The 21,674-nt window shown below is 37.7% G+C and overlaps 1 protein-coding gene across 4 annotated transcripts in view; it reads left to right on the forward strand.

The window, feature by feature from the left end:
• EHBP1 (EH domain binding protein 1) overlaps positions 1 to 21,674 on the forward strand; it is a 343,876-nt gene that overhangs the window by 155,434 nt on the left and 166,768 nt on the right. For all 4 annotated transcript variants that reach the window (XM_055119915.1, XM_055119917.1, XM_055119916.1 and 1 more), the window contains 2 exons: positions 5,794 to 6,028; positions 19,236 to 19,422. In XM_055119915.1, the coding sequence (XP_054975890.1) occupies positions 5,794 to 6,028; positions 19,236 to 19,422 (422 nt within the window). The remainder of the gene's footprint in view (positions 1 to 5,793; positions 6,029 to 19,235; positions 19,423 to 21,674) is intronic.

The raw sequence follows: 21,674 nt of genomic DNA on the forward strand, positions 1-21,674 counted from the left end.
AAAAACAAACGAAGCAAGGCTGGAGAGAGTACAGTGGGTAAGGCTGTTACCTTGCATGTAGCCAACCTGGGTTCCTTTATCAGCACCCTGATGGTACCTAAAGTCCCCATCAGCAGTGATCCCCGAGTGCAGAACCAGGAGTAAGTTCTGAACACCATCATGCAGCCCAAAAACAAAAAACATAAAACAACAAAACAAAACCATCTAATTAAGGCCTAGAGGGAGAGTCCAAAGGGCTGGACACATATTTTGCATGCTGAAGCCCAGGGTGTATCCCTGACACGCCCAGGGACAGACCCTTCCATCTCCCCAGAGCTGAGCTGTGCTAAGCATTTCCCTCTCCAAAGCACTGCTGGTGTGGTCCCTCTTTCCTCCTTTAAAAAGCATCCCCCAAAAGCTAATTAAACAAGTTTTTTTTTTAATGATATGGTTAGACCATTTATAGTTGATTAGCAATTCTGAGTGGCTTTCATTGAATTGGTTTTAAGGAAAAACACTCATTTAACTTATTTAGGGATTATTTATTGTCTGCTTAGTCAATGAGACTGTAGAGCTTTAATTTTAGTGAAGATAGCATTTTACATAGCTGGCATACCGTGATGCCTATTAGTCTGACCCACTAAGATCAGATTACGGGAGTTAGTGATGCTGGGGTAATGATGTTAGGGGTGGTTGCTCTCAATATAGAACTCCTCTGCCCTCACCCTGAGAGTACAGTGAGCACCTTCACTTCCTATCTCTGGCCAGGAAGTCCAGTCATAGTGAAAGTAAGTTGGGAATGAACACAGAGTAGAAGAGAAAGACAAAAGAACCACTGCAATCATATGTATAGCATACTTATAAGGCATAAAATCAGGGATTTCTTTTTTCTTATGTTTTGGAACTTTTAAAACCTTAATCAGAAAAGAGTTGCTGAAGAGTAAGATTTTTGTTTAGCTAAACTTTTCTCAAAGTAAATGCAAAAATGATTAGCATATTTTCATCTTTTAGATCTTAGCTCTTTAAACTGTAGGCCAGTACCCCATATGGGGCTATGTAACTTTTGCAGGCGCACACCCACTGGTGCTCAGGACTAGCAGGGCTCAGGGGAACGTGTGCTATGCGGGGGACCACATTGGGGTTAGCCATGTGCAAGGCAAGTCCCTTAATGCATGTTCCATCTCTCCAATCCTCATGTCACTTAAAAAGAAATTGTTTAAAACTAATTTCGTTGATAATCAGTAAATGTTTGATTTGTATACCTATTTTATATACCAGTATACCCAGGATCTCTCAAAAATTTCTTGAATGAAAAAGGATTGTGAGTGGAAAGGTTTAATCAGCTGTTTTAGACTGCTCCTATTGCTCTTCCCCAACCTTCAAGAATTTTGCTACTGCCTCTTTTGGTGAAAGTGCGGTTTTAGTTCAGAATTCTCTGTACTGTAGCAATATCATTTTACAATTTATCTTTCCCTCCTTCAGATTGTAAATTTAATGAAATTTTAGTTAAATCCTGGGACTGGAGTACAGTGTCTATGTAAGGTGTTTGCCTTGCATGTGGCTGATCTGGATTCAATCCCTGGCATCCCATATGATCCCCAGAGCACTGCTATTCAAATAGGAGTAATTCCTGTGTGCATAGCCAGAAGTAATCTCTGAGCATCACTGGGTGTGGCCCAAATACAAAAAATAAAAATTAATTTTTAAAAAATGTTGTATATTCAAGTAAAAAGAATTTGAGAAGAGGTGTTTCAGTTGTTTAGATGGTATTTTTTTCTGCCTTTACCATTTCAGTGTTTCTCTCAGAGTCATTACATTTTCAGCTTCAGTGACCCATTTAGATTGTTATTAAATGTATTTATTAGCTTTTATATGAAATAATCTTACCTTCAACTTCATTTGTTACCAGGCCTTTTGGCTTCAAATTTTGCTCTGCAGTTTGAATGCTTTCTTTTTTTTATTTGCTTGAATTAATTTTTGCAACTCTATCCCAAAGCCAAAATAAAAATTTAATTCCATTGCCTAATATTGTTTGTTCTCTTAAACAAACAACAAAAAAAACTGAATGCGCAAATATGTTGTGATCTCCCTGGACAGAGACAAGAAGATGCTTTATTATATATTAGTATAAAGATTCTAGTGATTCTAGTGCTATTAAATTTTAGTTCTGTTGGGAATTACAAATTATACAGTTTCTGTCTTATCTAGCATCACTGTCACTGTATCACTGTCATCTCGTTGTTCATCAATTTGCTCGAGCGGGCACCAGTAATGTCTCCATTTGTCCCTGTCGCGTGCTAGTGTAGCCCGATGGCATATTGGGGGCACTTTCAGGATCAGGGGATTGAGAACCATTGTTGTTACTGTTTTTAGCATATCGAGTACGCCATGGGTAGCTTGATAGGCTCTGCCATGCGGGTGGGATACTCTTGGTAGCTTGCCGGGCTCTCCAAGAGGGACGAACACTTTTGAGGCAGCTTCTGATTGCCTTTACAGGTATTCCCAGTCTACCGAATGTAAGCTTTTGGTCAACTGGCATGTTGTAACAAAAGGCACACCGACAAACACTCACCTGCCTGGGTCTCTGGGCAACCCAGGACTTCTGCGGCTTCAGGTTGATCTCCTTGAGGTTGATGGAGTATGCCCAGAGGTTGTTGAGTAGCTGGCAGAGCAGGACCCTATACGCAGAGGATCTGTGCCAGGTCAAACACCTGTGCCTTATCTAACATAGGCTATGTTTAAATTTATATAGACTTTATAATATTAAGTCTTTTGATACTTTGTAATGGTTTCATCTTGGTATATACCAAATTTCAATTCAGTGTCTATAGTTGTTGTTCTTGTGTTTGTATTTTGAGCCATACCTGACTGTTCTCATTCCTAGCTGTACCCTCAGGGATCACTCCTGGTAGGCTCTGGGAACCATATAGATTGCTGGGGATCAAATGAGGGTTAGCTGCATGCAAGGCAAGTGCCTTTACCTACTGCACTATAGCTCTGGTCCGTTGTTTTTTAAATAGTAGCCATATTCAGCAGTGCTTGAAGGGTCCCCAAAAGCCATTCACAAAAACATTTAGCAAGGGCCCTACTATGGTGGTATTAAGATTCAGTGCTTGGAACTGGACAAAGGGTACGGTTGGAGAATCCATGCAGTGCTGGAAATCTAACTCGAGGCCTCATACATTCCTAGCGTGGGATCCATTCCTTTGAGCAATATGCCTACCCCCGCAATTTGAAGTTTATTTTTTTTCATGGATACAAATTCTATTTTCTTGACTAATATCCAAAGTAGAAGTGAGCATAGTTTGATTTTAATATATTAAAATTAGGGCTGGAGAGATGGTACAGCAGGTGGGATATTATCTTGAACATGGCCGACCCAGCTTCGATCCCTAGCATCCCTATTAGGTCCTTTTAGTTGAGCACTTTTAGTTGAGCACTTCCAGGAGTCAGGAGTCATTCCTCAGTACAGACCTAGGAGTAACCCCTGATCGGGACTGGTTGTGGTCCCAAAACAAAGAAAATAATTAAACATTAAATGTTATTAAATATTAATATTAAAAATATTAAATTTATCATATAAGTCATAAAACTTTTATAATAGAGCAAATTGCTTGAAATAATACATATGAAATAATTATTTTACTTGGGAATTTCAATAATCCATGTTATGCTTTCTTCTAGAATACGTAAAGTCATGATTCAGATTCTTTCACAGTGGTGCTGTAAAGTTACTACTGACTTCCTATAATTTTTTTCTAATTTCAAAAAGTATTTATTTAATTTTTTATTGTGAGAATTGGAGCCTCACGCACTAGTGCTTGGGGTTTATCCCTTTCTCCGTATTCAGTGGCCACTCTTGACAGTGCTTGAGGGATCACCTTAGGGGGCAATTGCAATGCCAGAGGGATCAAGGCTGGGTCAGCAACACGCAAGGCAAACATCATAGCCCCTGTACGATATCTCTCAAGCCTGAAAATATTTGTCTTGTCATCAGATTTAGTGATGAAATGTTAGAGTTTTATAACAAATTCTAGTTCTGTCTGGAATATTCATAAACATAAAAGCTGAAGAAAAGACTAGTATCAAGCATTTCTGTATGTATGGTTAGAGAACATGTTGTTGTAGTGTTTTATGGAGTCAGAGCTTTAATTTTTTTAAATGTCTTTAATTTCAAAGTAAAATATATAAAATAAAATCTAGAAGATTTTGTTATGCCTGAGTGATTTTTATGACTCTCAGTGTGATAATGTAGTGTTTACTTTTTGTTATTTTGGGGTGGGTGTTTTGAGCTACCCCCAGCAGTGCTCAGTGGCTAGCTCGGGTGCTCTTGGTTCCATTCTCAGGGATTGCTCCTAGTGGTGTTCTAGGAATCATGTTGTGCCAGGGATTGAATTCAGGCCTCTTACATGCTAAGCATGTAATTCAACCTGTTGAACTCTTTCTCCCATCCCTAATCTAATGTGTTTGACCTGAATATTCTTGTTATTCCATTATATTTATAAGAGTTTGGATAGGCCTGCGTTATTTAAAAACTTTTCTAATCTAATACCTCCCTAAGGAGTCTACAGAAAAGCTCCTAGAAATAATAAACTATTATTGCAAAGTGGCTAACAACAAAGTCAATACACAAAAGCCAGTCGTATTCCTATATACAAATAATGAATCAGACTGAGAAAGAGATCAAAGAGTCTGCCCTATTTGAAAAAGTGTCCAAAAACATCAAGTACCTAAGAATCAAGTTAAACAAAAAAGACAAGGGACTTATACCATGAAAACTTCAAAACACTCAAAAAAGAAAATGAAGATATTGGGAAATGGAAAAACATTTCATGCTCAGGGTTGAAAGAAACAACTTTGTCAAAATGACCATCTTACCTAAACTACTATTAGATTCAGTGCAGTCCCTATCAAAATTCAGACAACAGTCAATTATAAAGTTTATGGGGGACCAAAAAAGAACCCACTTAGTCAAAACCTACTAAAAAATAAAAAACTGAGCGGCATCTCACTACCTAACTTGAATCTGTATTATAAAGCCTTAGTGATTAAAACACCATGTTATTGGAATAAAGAAAGACTCCCTGATCTTTCAGAGAATTTGAATAGACTATCCAAGTACAAAACCCATATATACAACCAGCTAATTTTTGACAAAAGAGCTGAGAGTATGAAATGGAATAAAGACAGCAAATAGTGGTGGGAGAATTGGATAACCATATGCTCAAAATTAAATTTGGATCCATATCTCACACCTTAAACAAAAATCTACTCAGTGTGAATCAAAGACCTTGAGATCAGACCTGAATCTCTAACGTACATGGAGGGAAATATAGACAGAATGCTCCAAGACCTAGACCTCAAAGGAATCTTCAAGGATACACTCATCCCTTCACCAGTGTACATTTCCCACCATCCGTGTCCCCAGCCACCCCCCCCCACTCACTTGACTCTGTGCCAGGCTCACTCTCTCTCCCTCTTGCTCGATCACTCGCTCTCTCTCTCTCTCTCAATATAGATGTACTGGAAGGTTACTATGCATATCCCTTTGCCAAGGTAGTATTTCTAAACTTAACCTACTATTAGAGATTCCAAAGGTATTAACAATTCAAAGATTGCTAATTTAGCGAGTACAGTTATTGAAGAAGTAGACAAAAATCTTAGCTGGTACACATCTCTGAACTTTAAAACACATTATTGCTTTGCATTCATAGGCAATATTAATTCAAGAGTTCTTTTTTAGAAAGCACTGTACATATAAGTTGATATTATATATTAATTTTGTATAATTCATCTTTTGCTTTTGTGTTATAGAACCAATCACTGAAGCTGCTTCACCTAAAAAAGCAGAAGAATCCTTTTACAACAGCTACAGTCCCTATAAAGAGGTACAGACTCCACAGTATTTGAACCCATTTGATGAACCAGATACCTTTGTAATGTTAAAGGATTCTCCTCCCCAATCAACAAAAAGAAAAAACATAAGACCCGTGGATATGAGCAAGTACCTCTACGCTGATACTTCTAAAACTGAAGAAGAGTTGGATGAGTAAGTACATTTATTTTGATGTTTAGGTTAATATATATTAACTAAAGAGATACTTCTATAATATAGTTGAATAAAAAGAGGTTTGTTTCTATGGTCGAGTATACATTTCCCAGATCAGTATGTCATCCCTCATTCAAATTTTTATTATTTTGGCCTTATTCTCTTCTCACATTCCATCTGTTTTTGTGCACTGAACTAACAAATGGAGGAAATACGTTCATGGAAGCTGATGAGAATTCCAGTTGTTTTCCACTGAAAGTATATTACAAGTTATATTTAGGTATTATAAATCAGTTGCTGTAGGCATTAACACTTCTGTTATAAACTCAGTATGGGAACCTAATAATCATGTTAATTTTAAGAGAAAACTTATTCAAGAACCAAACAGTATCATTATGTTTTTTAAATTAGGATTAAATTACATTTGAATTGCTCTTCTTTCTAAATTAGAGGTTTATTGACTACAGTTGTGGTACAGTCACTGTGATTACAGCTTTTATTTTCCTCAAATCTGGAATGGGAATGGAGATGCATATGTTCTCATTGTAGCCTAGAGTTGTATATTGAGCACCTGTGAGGCCCTAAGTATGTATTTAAAACATATAGCAAGTCTCCTATGTTCAGCCATAATGAAATTAACGTAGGCTGGGCATAACATTTGTCTTAAGCAGACCCCCCCCTTAATAAAATATATGACACAAGGATTTTCATTCATTGGATAAAATATCACAGGATAAGGATTTCTGAGAGAACAGAAACAAGAAGGACAGCTCTGTGATTTTCCAAGCTTGATTTATGGAAGTTAGTTTCTAATTACAGTTTAGGGAGAGAGAACTCTAGTACTCCTAATTGTACTGTGTTGAACATTGGTATAAGCCGCTGTAAAATAGATACAGAAATGTAAAATGCCAACGTATGAAAAACAGTTTGATAAAGACAGTGTTGTAGGATTTATACACCACTAATTTGGAACCTTTTTTTTTTCAATTTTATTTTTCAAAGAGTTGTTCATAGTAATTGATTACATTCAGTATTTTGACACCAATCCCACCATTACACCTTCCCACCACCATTATTTTGAATTTTCCCACCACCATGCAAGCCTGCCTCAAAGGCAGATGTTAAATAATTTCGTTTGTATTGTGTGCTATGAATAATTGACTAAATTGGTTGTCTTCTACCTTACATCCCATCAAATGTGGTGTGCTACTCTTGATATATCAGTGGCGCAATCTATGAGATGTTGCACAGCCACAAAAGTGTCTATGTGCTCCTGGAATTCTAAAATTTTACATAGGGTGCTAGAACTGGAGTTAAAATTTTTTTAAACTGGATGGTGATTTTTGGCATCTGGAGGCATCTCTGCAGCATGTTGCTCTCTTTCAAGATTCATTTGTGAGTCTCTGGATGATGGCTTTTTATGTAGTTAACTGGCTCCCGAGGCAGTTCGTGGGCGTGACTGTCAGAAACCAGAAGTGAAGGGAGATGGGAGGAGGGGCCCATTCCCAACTCCATGAAACCTGGAGATTTCAGTCACACATCCTGCATATCTGGGTTTTCCAGTGGATTCAATCTCATGCGAGAGGGGGCTCGGGACATGCCTGTGAAGGTTGACCATGAGTGTGGTGGCAACTGGGTTCTTGAGGTTTGCGGCTGCCAGGGTTCTTTTGGGGCAGGTGAAGTGATGCACCTCTCCCTCTCTGAAGTGCCCAGATGAAATCATCCTGGCATGGAGTGGAGAGACATCTATGCAGCATGTTGCTCTCTTCCGAGATTCGTTTGTGAGTCTCTGGAGCATGGTGTTAAATGTGCTTAAATTTGGAACTCTTTTCATCAAGATATTATGGTATTGACTTTAGGATAGACATGTAGGTGAAGGTAGGGAAATAAGAAAGTCTGGAAATCGACTTACTTATATGTGCCAATTAATTTTTGACAAAACTAGGTTGATAAGAGGTTAATTTTTACAGCAAATGTTGTTGAATGTTTAGATGTCCATGAATTCCCCCCTCAAAATATAACCCTTATGTATGCCATTTTACAAAACTTAATCAAAGGCAGATCATGTGTCTAAAAATAAAAAACCAAGATTTTTAACATTAAGAAGAAAATAAGAATATCTTACTGACCTTAGATGAGAATTTTTGTGTGTGTGTGTGTATGGGCAAAGCACACATAAAAGTGCTCAAGGCTCATTCCTTGTAGTGCTCAGGAGACCATATGTGATACCCAGGATTAAAGCAGGGTTAGCTGTGTGTGTAAAGCAAGTGCCTTAACCCCTGTACTATCTCTATAGCCCCAGAAAAATATTTCTTAAATATAATACAAAAACCACAAACGTCAAAGGAATTTTTTTTTAATTTGGATTTCATCAAAATTAACAAAACCTTTTTCCATATGAAGGTCCAGAGTTTGGGCCTCCTTTGCAAGATCAGCTGGATCAGTAATTTCAGTGCAAGGGCCCAAGGAGCTGATGCTGCTTGGATCGTGGGGTGCCAGAGATTACTCCGACCACACCAGCTTGGGGGGCATCCAGCCACACTTTGTGGTGCTGGTGGCATGGGAGGAGCCTGGAGGACCACACAACAGTATTAGAGAACCATTCAAACCTAAATAGGTGCATAGCAAACATATGCCCTAACCAACCGCTCTTTTATTTCCTAGTCCCAAAATAGCATTTTTTTTATTTGTTTGCTTTTTTTCCCCTAAAGTATAAAATTTTGTGCAGATATTTCATAGGATATAAAAATGACCCATGTGAGCATCTTAGTCATCAGGAAATGTAACTTAGTACAGGAGGTAAAGTACTTGCTTTGAGCTGCAGCAACTGCAATCCTGGTTCCAATCCTCATAAGGTCCCCTGAGCACTAGCAGGTGCCACTACTAAGCACAGAGTGAAGAATAGCCCCAGAGAACCACTGGGTGGAGCCTACCCTCTCAACCCTCCCTCTACCCCCAAATAAGTACAGATTAAAATAAAATACCAGTTATATATACACAGGTATATATATACATATATACATATACATATATGTACATATATCTACATACATATATCTGAGATATATATATCTCAGAGAGCCTGGCAAGCTACTGAGAATATCCTGCCCGCACAGACAGAACCTAGCATGCTACCCGTGGCGTATTTGATATCCCAAAAACAGTAACGATAGGTCTCATTCCCCTGACCCTGAACGAGCCTCCAATCATTGGAAAAGACAGTAAGGAGAGGCTGGTAAAATTTCAGGGCTGGGAGGAATAGAGACATTACTGGTGCCTGCTCGAGTAAATCAACAAACAACGGGATGACAGTGATACAGTGATACACACTTAACTCACTAACTTTTTAAGAAGGTACCAAAGGTCTATTAAGTATGTGTAGCCAGTGAAACTTTTATAAAACTTTTAAAAGTTCTAAATGGCATTATGGTTTAGAGAACAATTTGGCAGTTTCTAAAAATTAAATGAATGCCTGGGAATAGACCCAGCCACTCTGTTTCTAGGTGTTCACCCAACAGAAATCAAATCATCTTCCGCAGAAAGATTTGTATCCACAAAACTCATCCACAGGAATATTTTAACACTTAAATAAAAAGCAATAGCAAAATATGGTAATAATCTAAATGTCTATCAGAAGGCAAATAAATTCAGGAGTATTCATGCATGAATAGTGCTATGTATTTACTTTTATATGCTAAATATTTTAATTGAATCAGTGAATTATAAAGTTACTCATGGCTGAGTTTCAAGCATATAGTGTTCCAATACTAGTGTCCACTCCCCACTATAATTGTTTCCAGTTTCCTCCCATTTCCTCACTGCACTTTTTTTTTTTTTTAGGCACGGTGGTTTACAATAGTGTTACTGATAGGGTGTCATTTATTTCACTTTACTGTTGCCTTCCTTATTATCTTTCATTCCTTCCCCTCACCCCAAAAGCTTTTTCCTGAGCACATGGGATATGGCCCCAAAATCCTTTAAAAATGTGGGTTAAAGTAAAGCATTACTTAACAGGAATACATTCAGAAAATTGATACGTGCTTCCTTCACTGTGTAAATATCATAAAATGTAATTATAAATTCTAGATTGTAGAATCTACTGAGACCAGTGTCATTGAGGAATAATAATAATCAAAGCCTCCTTTGATACATGGTAGTTGGGAGCAGTTATTTTGTGTGGAGAGAGAATTGCCATCTTCTCCCTGTACATAGTTGCACTGAATTTGAGCAGTATTTCACTTCTAGATGCCACACTTGACAAAGCGCATTGATGACTCAGAGATTTAGCAGTCATTAAAATGTCTAGAATCATATCAAATGAAGTAATGATTGAGAGTATAGGGGCTGTTTGAGGAAGAGATGATAATGAGAACTAGTAGAATTGAACAGATAGTACAGAAGATAAGATGCTAATCTGACTTGTTAGCAGTCTTGGATCAATCCCCAGAACCACATTGGTCCCCTGAGCACCACTGGAGAACAGGAATAGCTCTTTGAGTACCGTCAGGTGTGTGTGCAACACTCTCCCCCTCAAAGAACCAAGTTCTAATATTTGCTACTGGTTTGAAAAAGAGAAGGAGTTGATTTGCTTCCTGTTGCTCTGGAACTGTAACATTTCCTGTTTTACAATTCATAGCTCATATTGTTATATGCTACATATTCTCATGTGCATCACTAAGTTTTGATAAAGCTTAAAATTAGTTCAGTAAGCACTCAGAATTACATCATAATAACCAACTCATTCCAAAACCAGGTTGAGGGGCCGGAGCGATAGCACAGCGGGTAGGGCGTTTGCCTTGCACGCGGCCGACCTGGGTTCGATCCCCGGCATCCCATATGGTCCCCCAAGCACTGCCAGGAGTAATTCCTGAGTGCAAAGCCAGGAGTAACCCCTGAGCATCGCTGGGTGTGACCCAAAAAGCAAAAAAAAAAAAAAAAAAAAAACCAGGTTGAAATTTCAATACTAGTTAATAATGATACAAAGGCTGAAAAAGTTGGCCCAACTCTTGCTAGTTATTGCATTTGTTTTCTTTGAAATAGCTAATGTGTGATCAAAATAAAATTTCTCATGGGTGGTGTAGGTGCTGAGTAATAGCCACACACCTAGAGTATTTGAATGTAAATGCAAACTTTAAGTACAAGCATTCAGTCATTCCAAGATGCAGAGTATTACACAACACATACACACACACATACACACCCTCTCTCAAATTAAAGAAACATCAATGTTTGCTTAAACTTTTAAAATACCATAATAAAAACTAAAATCAGAATAACTGGGTGTTTCCTTTTGACCATTCTTTTTCTACATGAAAGTCATAGCCTTTACAAGTTTCCCATGAATAAAGAGCATTCTAAATTGCTCAATCATCTGAGGTTACAAGAGGCAACCTATAAACACTTAAGTTTTTTTTACATATACATAAATAGGGATACATGTACAAATTCTACAGATTACTCATTAGCTAATATTGAAGTCTAGAAAGAACACTGTATTAATTACCTTTTTGTATTTCTCATCTGTTTCCTGTAAAAGTATATACATTTAATTCCAGTTACAGAAATCTTCCAGAATTTGTTTTTTCTTCAGTAATAAACTTCTGACCTTTCATCAAGAGAAAAGCCTCTATGACTCATTTCCATTACCAAACTCTTTTTGTATCCTCCGACATAGACATAAAACTATCTCAAATAAATACTGCTGAGTCCTTTGATGTGTAAAACAACCTTCACTAAGTACCTCATCATATCTATCAGCACCAGAAGAAAGCATACACTCTTCAGTGCTTTTAGCACGTGTCCTTTGCACTAAGCGATCACATGAGTTTCTCACTTTACTCATGTTTGGGGGCTTAGTGTAGCCATTCTAATATCAGAAATTAAAATTGATAAGCACTGATTTTTTTCAAAAACATGTATGAAGTAACTTTTGACATTTCAGCATAAAACAATTTCTGAAATGTATGTGTAAGTTTCTCAAAAAAAGTTGCCGTTGGCTTTCAAAGAAGATGCATGCTTTGCATGCTTATTCTAGTAAATTTGAGTTTTTCAAGACAAGATGACTGATTTTGCTTTCTTGCATTTTTTCTTAAATCATTTTCAGTATGTTTATTAATCCTATTGCTTATCAATTTTAGGGTTTTCCCCCCTATAATTATTTTTCCTGGAGGCGTTATTTTCTAAACAATAAGTGACATTTTAAATTATTTTCCAGTGTTTAGCTTTATGTAGCTAAAAAAAAATATATTCACCGTGACTGATATCACCAATCTATTATTGAGTTGCATAATATGAGAATAAATATAATTTTGCTTGTTTACAGTGATATATAAACCCTTGAAACAGACTATTCAAATCATAGATAGTCAACAGAATGTAGAAGTTATGGCAATATCTTAAAAATGTTTTTCTTACTAAAGATACTGTTCAAGACTGGAAGATAGTTCAAGATTTAGAGCCCAGGCTTAGTATTTGTGAGGCCCAGAGAGTTCAGTCCACAGCAACACACGCCCTTCCCCAGCATTGTCAGGTCTGGCTTTGGTAGTTTCCAAGCACCACTGAACCAAGCACCTCATCTGTGACACAGTATGTGGCATTGGGTGGGCAGAACATCGCCTGGAGTGGCTCTTTATAAAAAATATAAAAATAACAAACAGCTGAGGAGACCATTCAAAGAGCTGGAGTACATGCTTTGCATGCAGGGGCCCTAGGTTGGATTCCAACATCATATGGCCCTCGAAGCACCACTGGGAGTGATTGATGGTCATGCAGTGCCAGTGATAGCCACCCCCCCCCCCGCCTCTGCCAGGTGTGAGTCCCCAACTCCCACCGAAATACTGTTTAAATATTTTTTAGAAGCTTTAATCAACAGTTATATAAGGGAGCATTAATCACAGTTACGTATACTATTTTATTCAGTCTTTTTCAAAATATGCCACTTTGGGACTGGAGATGTGTTTCAGTTGGTGGAGTATGTAGGCCATGAGTATATAGGCCATGAGTTTGTTCCCAGCACCTTATGATGATCCAAGGAACCCTAGGAGTGGCCCCACAATAAAAAGAAAAAGAAAAATAGCAGTTATATTTTTTATTGACATAACAAAATCCATATTTAATGTTTCAGTGGTTCTTAATATATTCACTGTTACATGTGTCACACTGCCCCTTAAGAAAAACTTCTGCGCCTTATGGCAGTTAGTCCCAATTCTTCCCTCCCCTGGTCTATTTCTGTTTGTATGAATTAGACTATTCTGAGCATTTCCTATAAGTGGAAACAAATCTGACTGAAGGAGTAGCTAATTCAGTTTGAGTTAGGAATCTGTTGATCTACAAGAAGGCTCATTCAAAGTTCTTATTAGTTCATTTCGTGTCTTTCTGATATAGTACCTAAAGGTATGCCTAGCACATTGCTGCCTCAAAGTAGCTCGCTGACATGCTGAGATACTCATTCCCTTTGTCTGCCTGCATGGTCTAGGCACATCCATTTTCCAGCACCTTCTGAGCTGACTCTAACATGCCATACAAATTTAATTTTTCTGTATGTCATACTGTAAAACTCATTAGGGAAGCATAAGTCTAATTGTTTTGAGAAAATCATCATTTTTAATACAATTCTAATAATATGAGTCTTAGAGACTAACTTTGAAAATCAAATGAACTTCTTTTCTATTTGTATTTCCTTCTCTATACAAAGATTACTGGTGTTCATTAGGGTGATTAGAATGAGAGCTAAGTGGTTAGAAGTAGAGAGATGGAAAGAGAAGGGCAATGTCTAGCTAGATATAAACTCTTATTCATATGGATGCAACTGTGTATAACAAAGTCACATATAAAGTACACTGGAGTTGTCTGTAGAAATTCTGCCATTTTTTCACTTAAGCACAAATTTTTTTGCAATATACTTATCCTCCAACGTGAGTTTTTCTTAAAATTAGTCATACTTCCTCTTGAGCATAACTGGGTTTAATTCTGGAGTCCTCGGAGCATCGCCAGATGAGCACCTTTGGTATGGCCTGGATGGTCTCCCCCACAGAGCCTAAGTAGAACTGCATTCTCTGGCTCTAGCACTGTTGACCTGGTTGGTGAAAAATCACTGGGAGTGTCCCTAACCTTACCCTGAGCCCTGCATGGTAGCACCCCCCTGAAAAAACTAGACATCATTATATAACATATTTAATGATAATTGTAGTAACCACCATATTATAAACTGCTATAGAAATTTATTATTGAGATATTTAGCTAGGAGTATTTTTCAGACCATCAAAATAATTCACTTTACTTATATACTAGGTTGAAGTGGGTTTGTTTAGTGCTGGTTTTTGACTTTAGCTGGCAAGTAGTAAATAAGTTATTGGAAGGAAGATTTCTTTCCTAGTTTGCTGTTTTTTAGAAACTTCTCTTTTTCTTTCTATCCCATTTCTTTATAGTTACCTCCCTTTATTACCTTCAAAGTCTGATAAACAGCTACCAAGAAGATTATGGATAAAATTAAGCTAGACAAAATTGTTACAAGGATTAAAAAAGTTGACATATGAAGCAAAACTGTCAAATGTTGATAAACCCTCCAGTTTAAGCTCAGTATGATGCCTTCACTACACCACCTTATGAAGCATGTCCTTCTTTCTCTTAATGCCTAGTTATTTCAACATTGTTCTTTCCTTCCTTTCTTCGATTTCTCCGTGTTTTAGATGTGATAAGCATGAGATGTAAATGCGTCTTTACATGTCTTTGCTACTTGACAAGACTATTGGGGAGTTTTCCTTCACTTTGTTTTAGTTGCTCTACAGGCTGTGGGCAGGGGGGGGGGGAGTTACACACTTGACCTAGGAGTTCACCAAATGATACTCATTTGATTACAGTGCTTAGCCACTCCAGTTCTGGTGCTTTGTTCTGGTTAATGACTTTAAAATGAATATTTTGTTCTGTTGACCAGATTTTTTAATATGTACGCATTCCTGTTTTTCTCTCTTGAATACACAGGTTTAAGATGAAGACCAGGAAATACGGGTTCAGTGTAGGTGCCAGCTCCACTCTGTTAAAAACAACTACCCTAGGGGTGGGAGAGATAAATCAAAGAGTTGAAGATTTTCTTTGCTAGCTGGAGGCACCCAGTTCATTCCTCAGCACTGCATGGTTGCTTAAGTACCACCTGGAGTAACCTGCTATCACAGACTTGGAAATAAACCCTGAGTACTGCAAAGTGTGGCCCAATATCCCCCCAACTTAGTCTCCTACCCCAAAAGAACAGTACCAACCAAACTTCCCTGGGTTGAGCGATGTAATTTAGCAATCAAGTGCTTAACCTTTCATGTATGAGGTCCAGATTCAATTCCTGGAAACCCATCCCCTAAAAATATATATACTTATACAAAATTTTTTTAAAAACTACTTTGAATAAGAATGAACAAGTACGAGCATATACTTCACTTCAGAAGGAGTTACATGAAACTACTTGTTGCCAAAGTACGGAGTATGAATGACATCACAAATATGTTAAATTTCCCACATCTGAACTTGGTATACTTGGTATTTATGTCTAATATGGCCTACTGTCTATAGGTAAACTTTTAGGAGGTGGCATAGATACCTGGTTTTGGTTTCTTATTCTGATACTATTGTTTAAAGAACAGCTATCATTGAAATAGTGTGCTATCACCATATAGACTTTATATAAATGTTAAATTTACTTGGCATAATCACTAATTTCTGTGATTTAGAGTTCTGTTTACTCAAAAATGCTCTTTTATAAATGCAGAATACTGGACTCCAGGAAATCACCTGGTGTTTGGAAAAAAATGCAGTTAATGAGTAAACCTCACAATAATGGTTACTATATAATGGAAAAAACAGTTGCATGTACCAGAGACTTGTGCTTATTGAACTAGAAAAAAAAATAATGTATTCATAAAGATAATCAACAGGAAAGATTTTTCTGTCTGGATATAGACTCTAGGTAGAGGGAAAGAACTCTTCCTTTAGATGTTACAAGTGGAGACCCACCCTTCTGTGAATTTGACAGTATATTGGCAGGATCCTTTGGGAACCCTCAACCCAATGAAGAAATCTACAAAGTGGCTCCAAAAGTACCTGGTCAATGCTTGCATAAAGCACTCTGAAGAGAGGCACTCCCAGCTCAAACTACATAAGTATTTCCTTAGATTAATCTCTGAGTTCACCATCTAGAATTACAAAACAAATACGGAAACAGTTACTAAGAGAGTCAGGAAACAAAAGAAACTTCAGGATTATACATGCAGTAATTTCAAAGAGATTCATCTGATAGACAGAATTAAATAAGCGTATTTAAATGGTAATGGACTCAAATCTGTGTACCTGAAATGTTTGCTATACATACACACAGCCTTACAAAGAAATAAGCTTATAAAATTAAAAATTCATGGAAAGTTTAACAGGAGATAGAGATTTTGTTTCTTTATTTGGGGGGCATGGAAGCACACCCAGTGGCACTCAGGGTTGACTTCTGGCTCTGGCTCAAAAATCACTCCTGTACTCAGGGGACCATATGTGATACTGAGATCAAACCCACCTTACCCATTGTACTATTTTCCCAGCCCTATTAGTGGGCATATATAAAGAGAAAAAAATGAAAAAATGGACTGGATCACAGATATGAGAATTATCCCGAAAAAATATAAAACTATGACGGAAAGAGGTAGTAAATATATGTTTACTAATAATTTCTAAAGAGGGGCCAGAGCAGTAATGCAGTGGGTAGAACGTCTGCCATGCACAGATTTCTGGCACCTGCCAGGAGAGATCCCTGAGCACAGAGCTAGAAATGTGCCCTGAGCACCTCCAGGTGTGTCCCCAAAACAAAATAAATAGAATTTCTAAAGGAGAAAGTAGAGAAGATGCAATCAAAGAGATAATAGCTAATGACTTTTTAGAACTAATTATCATGAATCTGCAGATTTAGGAAATAAGAATATGAAATAAGGTAAATAAGAATCCACACCTAGACATTTCTTAGAACCAGAAATAAAGATAAAATCTTTGCAGCAGTGTAAAGATAAGAGCAATGTTGGTCTGACAGTAGACTAATATCCTTAATGTGCTCTTTTAAAAATTGTCTTTTAGCTTTTGTATTAGATGCTTTTACATCTTGAGGGCTTGTGACCCTATAGGTACTGCCCCAATCTTTTTTTTTTTTTTTAAGTTACTGCACTTCACCACCACCCAAGTGTCTAATACCCTCCCTCAATGTTCTCAGGTTACTTGTTGACTTCACTGAGAAAATTAAATAGAATTCTCTACCCAACTAAACTATTATTTAAGTTATTTAAATGTGAGGTTGAAATAAATACATTGTCAAAGCCTGGTAGAATTTCCTTTTAGTAGAACCTCATTTGCTAAATTTGTCTAACAGGTGTTCCTTAATGAGAAGAAAATTTAACATGTGGGTAGTGACACAAGAGAAAAAAAGTTTGATGAGACCAGCATAAAAATAAAATAACTATTATTTCCATATCACATTTCTTTTTATGTGACTGAAGATATCATAGGACTTATAATTTTTGGAAACATTTTTTTAAGAATCTATAGATAGCAATTGAATAAAATCTTACAGTGAAGCAAAAAATATTTTAGAACTTTTATTTATATGGGCTGGAGCAATAGCCCAAGGGTTAGGGCATTTGCCTTGCACTCGGCCGACCCGGGTTTGATTCCTCAGCCCCTCTCAAAGAGCCCGACAAGCTACCGAGAGTATCTTGCCCACCCGGCAGAGCCTAGCAAGCTACCCGTGGCGTATTCGATATGCCAAAAACAGTAACAGCAAGTCTCACAATGGAGACATTATTGGTGCTTGCTCAAGCAAATCGATGAGCAACGAGATGACAGTGATACAGTATTAATGCACTATGATTTACAAAGGTATTAATAGTTTTTAGGCAGTGTTCTAGCCCCAATCCCCATCACCAATTTCAACTTTTTACCAGTGTCTCCAGTTTCTCCAACCCCCTAGCTAGCTTCCTTGACAGGCACATTTTAAGTTTGGCTTTTGTAATTAGGATCTTATATTTCCAGTTTTGTAGGTGCCGTGGCTGAGATATATAGATATAATATACCTCTATGTCACCAAGTTGTCTGGTGTCTCTGCCTGCTGCTGGTTACCTCCTGCCCACTTCTTACTTCTCCTCCCAAGCCCTGCTCCTGCCAGGTTTCTTTCATTCCTTGTCTTTGTTCTGTAATCTAGGGATCAGGCTGATCTAAGGTAATTCCTTTGATAATTTGCAGTCATTTGTCTTACTACTCTATATGTCACAGATAAGTGAACACATCTAGTATTTGACTTCTCCTGATTTACTGCATCTAGCGTGAGATCTCCCAGCTTGATCCAAGTTGCAGTGAATTGCTTTATTTCATTGTTGTAGCACCTACCACAATAGCTAGGTTGTGAAATTAACATAGGTGCCCAATAATAGATCAGTGGATCACAAACACAAACACACACACACACAATATTTTTTGACTTGTTTTTGTTTTGCCAGCCTAAAAAAAAAAACATAGCATATTCAATATGCCAAAAACAGTAACAATAATGAGCCTCATTCCCCTGACCCTGAAAGAGCCCCCCAATAGGGCAGCATTGGGAAGGACAGGGATGAATGGAGACATTACTGGCGCCCTCTCAAGCAAATCAATCAGCAATGGAATGACAAGTGACAAGTTTTTGTTTTGGGCCACACCCAGTGGTGCTCAGGGATTAATCCTGGGTCTGCAGGCAGGAGTGACCGATAGCAGTGCTTGGGGGACTGTATGTGGTTCTGGGGTTCAAACTGGGGTGTCTGTGGCCATAGCCACATGCAGGACAAGAACCTTATGTCTGGCACTATCAGTCCAGTCTGAAAGGTAAAAATTATAACAAAACATGATTACTAAAGTAACACATTAATGTGATGATTCTAAATTTTAGGTTATCAGTGGTTTGGGTTTTTCCTTATTTTTAGTATTTGTGCTCTTATAAATGAACTTATTTATGTAAGTGTGTGTGTGTGTGTGTGTGTGTGTGTGTGTGTGTGTGTGTGTGTGTGTGTATGGATGCTAGAGATCAAACCCTGGGCTTCATATGTGCAAGATAGATGCCCCAGCTCCTGAACATTTTATTTAGTTCAGAATAGACTATTCTGATATTTAGTTCAGAATAAACTATTCTGAGGCTGTTAACAATAATTTTATTTTCATTTAGATCAAATCCGTTTTATGAGCCTAAACCAACTCCTCCAACCAATTTAGTAAATCCGATTCAAGAACTGGAAACTGAAAAGAGAGTGAAAAGAAAAGCTCCAGCCCCACCATCCATCTTACCAAGGGCAGAAGGAGTGCATGAAAACACAATTGTTTCTACAGGAAAAGATCTCTCTACTTCTCCTAAGGTAGGAATGTATTCTTATTAAAACTTGTGTTTATTGGTTAATAGAGCATATCATTTCCTGGAATAAATATTGCATCTCCTTCATTGATTCCAAAATCCTTAATTCTTTCGACACAATTGAAAATGGGATTTTTAAAAACTTTTTTTCTTTTCTCTGTCTCATTGCTTGCATATAAAATGATAGCAGATACCTACATATTGATTTTTTTTCCTGCCATTTTGCTGTTTAGATTTGTAGTTTTTAGAAGTTTTTTTGGTGGATTCTTTAGGATTTTCTATATATTACAGTTATTTGTGAATTGTTATACTTTGACTCCCCACCCAACCACATCCCACCCCCCGTGTCCAGCTTTTTGTTTGTTTGTTTGTGGGCCATGCCTTATAGTGCTCAGGGCTCACTCTTAGCTTGTGCTCTGGGATCATTCCTGATGGTATTTGAGGGACCACATGGGGTAGAAGGTATCAAATTGAGCTTGGGCGTGCGCAAAGCAAGCACCTTAACCTCTGTACTGTCTCTCCAGCCCTTAATTTGACTTTTTGTTTTTTAATTGTCACTTGGCATCCCATTGCTCATTGATTTGCTCGAGCGGGAGCCAGTTATGTCTATCTGTGTTCATCAGGGATCACTGTCACTGTCATCCCGTTGCTCATCGATTCGCTCAAGCGGGCACCAGTAACGTCTCCATTGTGAGACTTGTTACTGTTTGTGAGACTTGTTACTGTTTTTGGCATATCGAATATGTCATGGATAGCCAGGCTTTCCCATGCGGGTGAGATACTCTCGGTAGCTTGCCTGGCTCTCTGAGAGGGACAGAGGAATCGAACACCGGTCGGCGGTATGCTAGGCGAACACCCTACTGCCATGCTATCATTCTAGATATTGAGCCCTAATTTTCTTTAGTGATGACTGTTTATGTTTTGGTATCAGAGTGATATTAGTTTCATAAAAACTCTTTGTAAGGCATAGAACTGCTTCTTTGGCTTTCTGGAAGAGTTTGGATTATAATAGGAAGTAGGTCCTCTTTGAAGATTTAGAAGATCTTACTGGTATACCTGTCTGGACTTGTGCTCTCATTGCTGATGGGGTGGGGGCGAGGGGTGGGGAGACACTTTTAATTACTGCATCTATTTCTGAATATTAATTGGTCTGGACAGGTTTTCTACTTAATACTAATTATATTTAAGGAGGTTGTAGGAGTCTAAAATTTTAACCTTCTAGATTAAATTTCCTTCTAGATTCTCCAATTTAGTGGTACATAGTTGTTCATACTAATCTCATAATGTTTTATTATTTTTGTAATATGTCATAACTTTTCCTTTTTTGCTTTCTGATCCTTTATCAGATTTATCTCTCTTATTTGTGAGTAATATGGATTTATCTCCCTTATTCTTTTAAAAACAACAGTTCTTTTTTTTTCAGGAAGAGAAAAAATTTTAATGTCATCATAGATCCCTTCTATTTTTTATTTTTTTTTAAATTTTTTATTGAGTCACCATGTGGAAAGTTACAAAGTTTTCAGGTTTAAATCTCAGTTATACAATGCTCGAATATCCATCCCTTCACCAGTGCTCATATTCCACCACCAAGAATCCCAGTATAGCTCCACCCCACCCCCTCACACCCCTAACCCCCCCACGCCCCTAGCCCCCCCACCCTAAGCCCCCCCCCGCCTTTGTAACTAATAAATTTCACTTTACTTTCACTTTGATTGCATACAGTATTTCAACAAAACTCACTATTATTGTTTGGAGAGTCTCTCCCCTAAAGTTAGACCTGCTGAAAAGGAAGCATTAGATAATTTGTTTTTCATTGCTGAGGATGAAGAGGTATGAGGTCGAGTGACCACACTTATCGGCCTCTCACTTTTGGGTTTCTGTAATTTAGTATTTTAGTAACTAAGTCCAGAGAGATATCTGCCAGAAGTTGCATCGTTGCCAACTTGTACTTCTCAGTTACATTATATTCCACATATGAGTGCAATCTTTCTATGTCTGTCTCTTTCTTTCTGACTCATTTCACTCAACATGATACTTTCCATGTTGATCCATTTATATGCAAATTTCATGACTTCATGTTTTCTGACAGCTACATAGTATTCCATTGTGTAGATGTACCAGAGTTTCTTTAACCAGTCATCTGTTTTGGGGCACTCTGGTTTTTTCCAGATTCTGGCTATTGTAAACAGTGCTGCAATGAACATAGAAATACATATGCCATCTCTACTATACCTTTTTGCCTCTCCGGGATATATT

Source organism: Sorex araneus, chromosome X, assembly GCF_027595985.1.
Source record: "Sorex araneus isolate mSorAra2 chromosome X, mSorAra2.pri, whole genome shotgun sequence".
Classification (NCBI taxonomy): domain Eukaryota; kingdom Metazoa; phylum Chordata; class Mammalia; order Eulipotyphla; family Soricidae; genus Sorex; species Sorex araneus.